The sequence below is a fragment of the Varanus komodoensis genome, unplaced genomic scaffold (assembly GCF_004798865.1).
Source record: "Varanus komodoensis strain SLA01 unplaced genomic scaffold, ASM479886v1 scaffold1, whole genome shotgun sequence".
Taxonomy (NCBI): domain Eukaryota; kingdom Metazoa; phylum Chordata; class Lepidosauria; order Squamata; family Varanidae; genus Varanus; species Varanus komodoensis.
The window spans coordinates 58,367,326-58,377,436 of NW_025335268.1; the positions used below are offsets into that span (position 1 = coordinate 58,367,326).

Consider the following 10,111-nt stretch of genomic DNA (forward strand, 5'->3'; position numbering starts at 1 on the left):
ATTTGGACATCATGATATCGCGCACACCCAGTCAGAGTATTTATTATAATTAGGTGGCTTGCAACTGACATGTAGTGGAGGAAAAATAAGTCACTCTGGCTTTCTTTCCTTCCATGATTGTGCGAATGCATCCATAGTGTCCACTTTCAGATGTCATATAGCAACCTCTGTCAGCTCAGTAGGGGGATGAATATTCAAATGCCAATGGAATACAGTTGGCATGCATTGTGACAAATTGGTTAAATTAACTCACTGTTTCCCACCATGACATGCAGACTAGATCATTCTCTCACGTCATCAGTTGAAGGATTTATGTATATAGCAAGCCTTATGACCAGGCTATTTGCCACAAGCGGTGACATGCTTTCTAAAATGTTTTCCACCTCCTTTTGTTAGTTTAACTGATGAAGAATCTCGAAAAAATTGGGAAGAATTTGGCAATCCTGATGGGCCACAAGGTAAACCTGCTACTTATTATATCTGTGCTCCACTTTTGCTCTGTGGTCCTTTATTGTTTGTTGCATTACTCATTTTGTTTGCTGCAAGTTTACAGTTCACACAATTATCTTTGTACCAATTCTTGAGGGAAGTTAATCTGAGAAGTAGCAATGTGTCCCAAGTTAGCACATTCTTCAGGTGGGCATCAAGTGGACTGTGATGGAACTGAATGGAAAAGTACTAATCTAGTCTCTCAAGGCATGCACAGGCAATGAAAGAACTTCATAAAGAGAATGGACTCTTGAGTGTCAGCTCCCTTAATAGACCTCTGCACAGTCAATATAGTTGGTTTTGTATAATTTCAAAAGCCTATTTATATGTCTGCACAGTTGGCTGTTTGAAAAATAGCCATTTCAGTTTTCCCAACATGAAGTAGAAGTTTATGTTAAAAATTTACACAAATAGATAGCTTCTATAACTGCGTGGATTCATTCAAGTCTGCATTCTTGCTGTATTTCATAACTTTTCTCTTGTTCTTTGTAGCTACAAGCTTTGGGATTGCACTGCCAGCTTGGATTGTTGATCAGAAGAATTCTATTTTGGTAAGGCAGCATTCTGTTCAATTTTAAATTGGCTTTGTGAAACTGAAGACTACAGTGCAGAACACCTGTGATCATACAGGGCTTCCATACTTAATTATGGAAAGGTGGTATGTAAACAATATGCATAAACTTTGGGTTTTCTGTAGCCAGTTATGGCAAGAGTATACACTTGTTTCATTTAGAGTTGTGGCCCAAAGGGTTAATATCCACCTGCTTGTTACAAGTTGGAATGGTACAATATTATCTATCTGTGATTTGTTTGAAAGTTTTGGAGATTCTGTTCTGCTGGGTAGATACTGTTGTACTTGCAGGTCCATTAGCCTGTTCTGCCACTAATTGTTTTATCTGAACACAACCAAAAGCACTTTCATGAGAGGAGAGTTCTGGGAAGATGGTGACTTGAAGGAAGCAACTTCTGACTGCTCTCTACTTTATCTTGTCGATTGGCATCTATTTACTGGCAAAGGAAGGCTAATCCTTCTCTTCACCTTTATGATAAAGACTCTGTGGCAGGTGATCAATCAGGTTTATCAGGAATGCCTGAATACCTGATTTGTTCTGATACCATTTAAGATGACAGGAAAAGGTAAACAAAGAACTATTTTTAAATTGCCTCCCAGACACTTGTTCTTTTGATTCTCCTTCTTCCCTTCCAAGTTTTTTTCTTTTCTTTTCTTCTCCTAGGCCAAGGGACTATAACTTGCAATCTCCAACAACAAAAACCTTGAAAAACAATATTTTGCACATCCAAATGGAGCTTAAGCATGAACAGTTGTTTTTATTGAACATCTGGTGTAACAACAGAGCTAATGCACAATCATCCACCTCACATCTAACTCCAAACTGGGATGCAAAGCCAGAAAGATATAAAGTCATTTGGTGACCAAATTAGGAGGCTAAGAATGATCGATTGAATATTGATGGTTGTTAATTTGAGCAGTTTGTGCTGAATGGAGCTTGCTGGTGTGTGTGTGGGGTGGGGTGGGGAAGAGTGAGTTCTGCTGATCAGGCATCATTCCTCCTCTCTGAGTTGAAAATGAGCTGAAAAGAAACCACTTTTCTTAAGGACTGGCTGAGAAATGATCTGAAGCTACCCTAACAGCAGATGTGTAATGTTTGAATAACCGTACTTCTGGACCAAGGGGGAACAGAGAACTTTGGATTTGTTGCCTTTGGGACCTTAAGAAGTATGACCCAATTAAATGTTTCCTAATTTGGTGACTCTGACATTGTGTTCTTTGCGCCATCTGCTGGGCTTTGGAAAAATTGAACTTGGGAGGATTTGCTTGGAGGAGATAGAAGGATTAGAAGAGCATCAGTTTTGCGCAGCGGACAGAGTCACTGACAACTGGTTAGACCCACTGAAAAAGATACAGCTCTTTCCCTGGGAAAACTAACCTATATTAATATTGAATTAATAAAAATGGACTATAGAATAACAAGAAATTAACTAATTGAACACACTCTTAGGGGTTTAACATAACCAAATAAATTAATTCTGTCTTTTCCTTTTCCCTTCCTCTCCTCACTTTTCTAGCTCTCCTAAATATTGCTCATGGTCCATCCTTTTCTTTACTCTTTGCAATGAATTAATACTTATTTTAAGGATGTTATAACATTTTGGAAGAAATTATTCTCTTGTAATTTTAGAACTAAAATTGGAACCAAACTGATATGTAATATAATTATGAGATTATGAAGCAAAGGAAGAGATGTACAATGGCATTAGAGACTTTCAGGGATAAGATGAATAGGGATGAAATCTGTGTGGATGATAATGAATTATTACCCTCAAAGTGGAGAGAACTTGGTACAGCTAATTATGAAATGAGGTAGGAGAAGAAGTAACACTGAGCAATAGCTCAAATTAAAAAGCCAGACTGAAAATCTTGTCAATAAATATTAATGGTCTGAATTCCCCTGCTAAACATATCAAAGTTTTTAACTCTCTAAAAAACCAGAAGGCAGATATAATATGTATTCAAGAAACCCACATAAAGAAAAAAGTGCTCACATTTTAAAATGCAAGAAGTTGGGCAGACAGTACAAATCCCTAGCAGATACCAAAAAGGAAAGGGATTTGTGATTTACGTGAACAATCAAAGCCTAAATATTATAGAAGAACTGAAGGACCAGTTGATGTATCATTTTTAGGATGAGATGCTCAAATGCAAAGAGACTTTGGCACCAATATATGCTTCAAATGATGCAAAAGAGAAATTTTACGATTTTTTTTCAATCTCTAATGAACTTTCAGGGGGGTGAAATACTGATTTGTGGGGACATGAATGGAGTTTTAGATCCCAGTAAAGACAAGTGAAAGCAAATGAAAGGGGGCAGACTCCCCTATTTTTTTTTAACTATATGAAAATGTTGCAGTTGGAAGATGCATGGAGATTTCAAAATCCAAAAACTAGGGTCTACATCTTCTTTCCTGACAGACATCACACATATTCAAGGATAGACATGTATTGGATTTCAAAAACTTTGGTCTTGAATCTAAAAACTGTAAGGATTCAAGCTAAGATACTTTTGTACCGCCATTCATTAGAAATTATCTGGCAAGATGAGCAATTGAGAGCTAGAAGATGGAGAGTGAATGACAACCTTTTATTGCACGATGATATATTGAAGAAATGTGAAAGAGGTTTAGAAAAGTTCTTTGGATTGAACAATACAAATGGTGTCTCCATAACAACAATATGGGAAGCCAGTAAAGCATAGATGAGGGGGAACCTAATGACTTCAAAGGAAAAAGAAAAACTAGAACAAACTGCAAAGCTCCTTGAAAGAATTCAAATATTAAAGGATTGTCATAAGAAGATAAAGCAACTTTAATCGAACTTAGACAATTAAGAAATCAGCTAGATTTGATTGAAACAGAGGAAGTTCAGAAGAAACTAACTTTTTAAAAAACAAAAACACTTTGAACAAGCAAACAAACCTGGAAGATATCTAGTGTAATTTCTCCATCAAAAGAGAAATGGAAAAGATTGATCACAGGAGTAGACAGCAGAATTATCTATGTGGAGAAAGAAATACATGACCAGTTTTAACTTTGTGATTTTTTTGTACAGATTTGAAAAAAAATCTTAGAAGATGGAGTGGAACAGTATATAGAGCAGGGGTCTCAAACTCAAGTTACCTGGGGGCCGCTGGAAGTAGAGTCTGGGTGAGGCTGGGCTGCATCAAGTATTCCACAAAAAAGGGATTTTAAGTATTCCAAAAAAAGTACAACTGATCCAATCTTCTCAATCTTTACTAATAATAATTCAGAACATGAACGGTTCTTCAGAACATAGGCTTCTCTTACTTCGTCCGACTCCTTGCTGCCAGAGACCTGACAGCGTTTGCTCTTACACAGCTGAGCCACATTTGGCTTGAAGGAGGAAGCAACTGAGACCCTCAGTATGGCTTGAAGATGCTCATCAGTAAGTTTGGACCTAAACTTTGACTTATTAAAGTTGATGGTGGAGAAGAGCTTTTCACACAGATAGGTGCTCCCAAAAAGGCACATGGTCCGCTTGAACATCCTGGAAAGCTCAGGGAAGGTAAGGGGCAATTCTCTCAAAAATTGTCCAAGCTTGTCTGCTTTTCCACTCACCTCCCTGAACTTGGCTTTGCGTTCAGAATTGCACTGCAGGTCAGTTAGCTCCATTTGAAGCACAGGGGGGCATCTTCCACATAGAAGGAGAAGGGGTCAGCAAAAATTTGAAAAGTGGCTCGGTGTGTCTTGAAATCTGCAAACCTGTGATCAAATTCTTCCTGTAGCTTTACAATGGCATCAGCATACTTCTCACCGCTGAATGGTGTGCCAGAATCCATGAGTGCCTTGCATGCTGGGAAATGGCAGAGGTTTGTCTGAGAAAGCTGGGCTTTCCATAACACAAGTTTTGTGGAGAATGTTCTGACATTGTCATAGGCAGCACTGGCAAGCTGCCCCTGGCCTTGTAATTTCTTATTCAGTCCATTCAGCTCCTGTGTGATGTCAACAAGAAAAGCTAAGTCCATGAGCCATTTGGGATCACTTAGTACAGGAACAGCCATCCCATCTTTCTCCATGAAGGTTTTCACCTCTGCTCTCAACTCAAAAAACCTCTTCAAGATGTTTCACCTGCTAAGCCAATGTACCTCGGTGTAGTAGAGCACATCCTCATATGCTGACTCTATTTCCTCTAAAAAGGCGCAGAACTGCCGGTGCTTTAAGTCCCTGGATCTGATATGGTTGATGCATTTCACAAGGTCAGACATCACATTGTCAAACTTCAGGCATTTGCTGCAAAGGACCTGCTAATGGATAATGCAGTGCAGAGCAGTGACCTCTTCCACAGCCTCTTCTTCCAATTGTCTTTGAACAAGTGCCACAACTCCATTTCTCTTCCCTGTCATTGATGGCGCTCCGTCAGTTATTATTCCAGCAAAACTCTTCCATTGTAAGCCGGCATCTGCAATGGCATCACACAGCTGGCGGAATATCTGCTGAGTGGTGGTCTGGCCATGCATTGGAATCAAAATTGTCATCAACACCACGGACATATGTTGTGAGCTGCGCAGTGTCAGTGACATCTGTGCTCTCATCAAGAGCGACTGAGTATGCATGAAAATGTTTAGCTTTCTCACGCAGTTGATCGTAAATGTTCTTTGTCGTGGCCTCTGTGCATCACACATATGGGCTCTGCTCCTGCGCAGTGCCTTTGGCCGGAAGATTGACAGCTAACAGTTTTTGGCGGGAAGCTCCGCTCCCCTCCCCCATGGCCTATAAAGAGCGGAGCGTCCACCATTTTGTTCAGTCTTTGTGACCGCTGTTCGCTGTGCCTCGTGCCGCTTTCATCTTTCGCTTGACCGTTTCCTCGTAGTTATTGTCTTCTTCTCATTCCCAGTTTTTATATCCCTAAAACTCTTGTTACTTCTAGTTTCTTCATCTATCGTTCTAGTGTTCCATTTCTCCTTCTAAACAAAAAACAAATATATATATATATATATTCTTACCCTCTGCACTGTCTCCTTTTCTTGTTCTTTCTGCGATGGCGCAGCGAGCGGCCTTCCGCAAATGTGCGGAGTGCGGGTCGAAAATGTCTCTGACCCGCATGATCTATGCCTCCTCTGCTTGGGGGAGGGGCATAGAACTGACAGGTGCTCCCACTGTCTGGCCTTCTCCAAACAGGCCAGAAAAAACCGGGAGAACCGCCTCCGGAGACTCCTGTGGGATCGGGCTCTCATGCAGTCCGACCCATTGGTCACTGCTCCGAAGCCTGGCCCGGCTGCGGTGGTACTGCCCTCCTGTCCATCGGATGAAGGTGCCTCTGCTTTGAAGGCCCCACCAGCTTCTCCTAAGAAAAAAAGGGAGAAGCGCAAGCATGCCGAGGCTGTAAAACCTGCCAAAAAGGCCAGGTAGGAGAAGCCTTCTAAGTCGACCCTGAAGGCTAAGGATCCGGATCGACCCCGACACCATACTTCGGGTTCGACAGTAGCGTCGGTATCGGCGCCTCCTACCGTGCCGACACCACCCGAGCCGGCGATCCAGGCAGCCATGAGGGTCACCCCTCAAGGGTCTCCTCGCCGTGTGGCTGACCCCCTGGTTGAACCGCCGCCAGCTGTCCAACGGGGTTCGATCTCGGATGGAGAGGTCCAGGACTCTCCCCCCAGGGCTAGGTCACCAACCCCTATGCCTGCGGCTACGCTGGAGGCGGATGTGGTTGACACCCCGCCTAGGACCCTCAGAAGCCATTTTAGGGAGCAGCGGTCCGAGAGGGTCAAGGACTGGCGTCGTCCCTACTATCCACCTTGGAATGAGCCATACTCAACCGGATACTAGGGATCCGGTTGGGATCAACCACAATTTCACCTTCGTGACCGCTCGCCCCATCCGGATCCAAGGTGCTCATCCCCGGTACCACGGGATGATAGCAGCCGCTCCGTCTCACCAGCAGAGTCTTCCTCTTTGGCTCTTCCTCATTACGGCGCGGATTCCGACGACTCCGATTTGGATTCGACCTCTCCTGATGCCGCGGTAACCTCCCAGGGCCCCGCATCACCGGATGAGTCACATGTGTCCTTTGCAGAGTTGATGGGCAGGCTCGTCCAATCTTTGGACATCGATGCTGTCCAACGGCCAGGGCCGTCTACGGACAAAATGTACGACGTCGTCTGCGGGGAGCAGTCCACCTCCATTGTCCTGCCACTGATTACCACCTTGCGGCAGGCGATGACCCAGCCCTGGGACTTGCCATCCCATCCTCAACCTACATCCCGGAGGTATGAAGCCATGTACCGGGTTCAGGAGGAGGACATTCCATTCCTCCTCCGACACCCCAAGCCGAACTCGGTCGTGGTGGAGTCCTCCCAGGGAAGAGAGGCAAGGGGTCATACCGCGCCGAGAGACAAGGAGGGCCGCAAGATAGATTCACTGGCCAGGAGGGATTACGCAGCCTCAGGCTTGGGGTTGCGTATCTCTAATTACGAGGCAACGTTGGTGAGACACCAGTATTTCATAATGCAGCGTCTCAACAATGTCGTCTCGGCCCTCCCGGATCAACAGGGCGAATTGGCCAAGGTCCTCATCAAAGAGGCAATGCACGTGGCGGTGCAGCAGTTGTCCACAGCCAGGCACCATGTGGACACCAATTCGAGGGCACTGGTTGGTGCCGTCTCTCTTCGGAGACATGCGTGGCCACGGAGCGCCAATTTCCCTGAAGAGACCAAACGGCACATCGAAGAAATGCCCTTCGATGGGTCCGGGCTATTCCACACTAAGACGGACCACAAGCTCAAGAAACTCCATGAGTCTCGGATGACGGCCCGACGAATGGAGCTTCAATCACTGTCCAAACGTAAGTGGCCATGGAACCATCCGCCCTACAGGCAGCAATATCACCCCAGGCAACAGCCTCAACATAGGCAGCAACAGCAACAACAACGCCGCCGTCAGCAACCTCAACAAAGATACCAGCAGGGCCGTTGCCGATTTGACGATCGCAGGCAGCATTGACGGGATTGGCGAACCACTCCTCGTACGCCTCAAATAGCCACTCCCTCTCATCTGGGGATCGGCTCCGGAGCCAACTCCCCATTTGGGAGTCCATCACATCTGACCGGTGGGTATTATCCATCGTTCAACACGGCTATCGAATAGAATTTGACATCGTTCCTCCATCGAGTCCGATCCAGTCTACTTCATGTTCACCGGTACTTCTTGACAAAATACACCAACTTCTCCGAAAAGGAGTGATTCGCCAAGTATTTCCTTCTGACGGACTTCACGGATTCTATTCCAGATGCTTTACAGTTCCCAAGCGGGATGGTGATCTATGTCCGATTTTGAATTTACGGAACTTGAATAAGTTTATTGTACCGAAAAAATTCTGTATGACCACCCTTCAAAACATTTTGCCGTTGTTGAGGAGAGGGGATTGGTTCGCCTCACTGGACTTGAAGGACGCCTACTTCCATATTTCAATTCACCCAAGTTACAGGCATTTCCTTCGTTTTGCGGTTGCAAATCAACTTTATGAGTTTACAGTTCTACCCTTTGGACTGGCTACGGCCCCGAGAGTTTTTACCAAATGTGTGGCTCCTGTCTGTGCCTTCCTGCGCCTTCAGGGCATACAGATTTACCCATACCTTGATGACTGTCTGTTGGTCTCGCAGTCCAGAGAAGGAGTCTTGGATGCCATCCGTTCAACATGTACCTTACTAGATAGTTTGGGCCTGCGTATTAATACAGAGAAATCTTCTCTTCTCCCGACACAGACGCTCACCTTCATTGGAGCCCACTTGGATTCGACATTGGAGAAAGCCTTCCTTCCTCGGGACAGACAGCAGACCCTCGCTCACCATATCCATCGAATCCGTCGACAGGGAACGGTTACGGCGAGATCCATCCAGAGGGTCCTGGGGTATATGGCCTCCTCGGTTGCCGTAGTTCCACATGCCAGACTTCGGCTTCGCCCATTACAACTATTCTTCAACAAGGTGTATCATCCTCAAAGGGACCCACAATCGAAACTCATTTGGATCCCGTCTTCCGTGCTCCACTCCCTGTGCTGGTGGCTGAAGCCGACCAATCTAGTGATGGGAGTCCCCTTCAGGGCGCGACCTCCTACGATAACTCTCGGTACCGACGCGTCTCTTCTAGGATGGGGAGCGATATGCTCTGGCCTGTCTACCCAGGGAACGTGGGCTCGTCTAGAATCCATGAATCATATCAACTTCTTGGAGCTACTGGCAGTCTTCAAGGCCCTTCGTTCTTTCGAAAACCTCCTTCATCATTAGATCATTCAGATAACTTCGGACAATATAGCGACCGTTTTTTATCTGAACAAACAGGGAGGGACGAAGTCACCGACCTTAGCCAGGCTTTCTATGAGAATTTGGGACTGGTGCATTCAGAGACACATCTCTCTGATGGCCATTCGTCTGACTGGCACAGACAATGTGCACGTGGATTTTCTCAGCAGGCACATCTTCACTTCTCACGAGTGGGAACTGGACCCTCGCACGCGCATCCACCTGTTCAGGCGCTGGGGGTTCCCCGATGTGGACTTATTTGCTACCCAACAGAACAGGGTATGCGAGACTTACTGTTCCAGAGCGGGAATTGGACAAGCATCCCTAGGGGATGCATTCATGATCCCTTGGGGCAACATCAACTTCTATGCTTTTCCTTCGATCCCTCTTTTGATTAAGGTCGTAGCAAAGATAGTGAGCGACCGTGCATCAGGGATACTAGTTGCCCCTTGGTGGCCACGCCAAGCGTGGTTTGCGAAACTGCTCGACATCTCCCACGGGGAGTTTCTTCATCTTCCAGTGCTTCCATACCTTATAACGCAAATGGATGGCACACTTCGTCACCCAGACTTGCCCTCATTGAACCTGACAGCATGGCGAATTCGATGATTGACGTTCCATCGGGGCCGATGACAGATTCGACTGCAACGAACCCGAGAGCTTCTACTAATCCGTCGGTACCAACGACGATTTTGACCATTTCCGTTCTGACTTTCGGATCCAACTGTTCGGGTGCTGCTCACGGCCATGGTCTCTCCATACCATCCGGATCGAGACAGGCCACG

The 10,111-nt window shown here is 45.4% G+C and overlaps 1 protein-coding gene across 1 annotated transcript in view; it reads left to right on the forward strand.

The window, feature by feature from the left end:
- The window catches only part of SEC63 (SEC63 homolog, protein translocation regulator), a 52,688-nt gene that overhangs the window by 14,661 nt on the left and 27,916 nt on the right, over nucleotides 1-10,111 (forward strand). Inside the window, exons 5-6 of the mRNA XM_044426909.1 lie at nucleotides 397-458; nucleotides 982-1,040. Coding sequence (XP_044282844.1) covers nucleotides 397-458; nucleotides 982-1,040 — 121 coding nt within the window. The remainder of the gene's footprint in view (nucleotides 1-396; nucleotides 459-981; nucleotides 1,041-10,111) is intronic.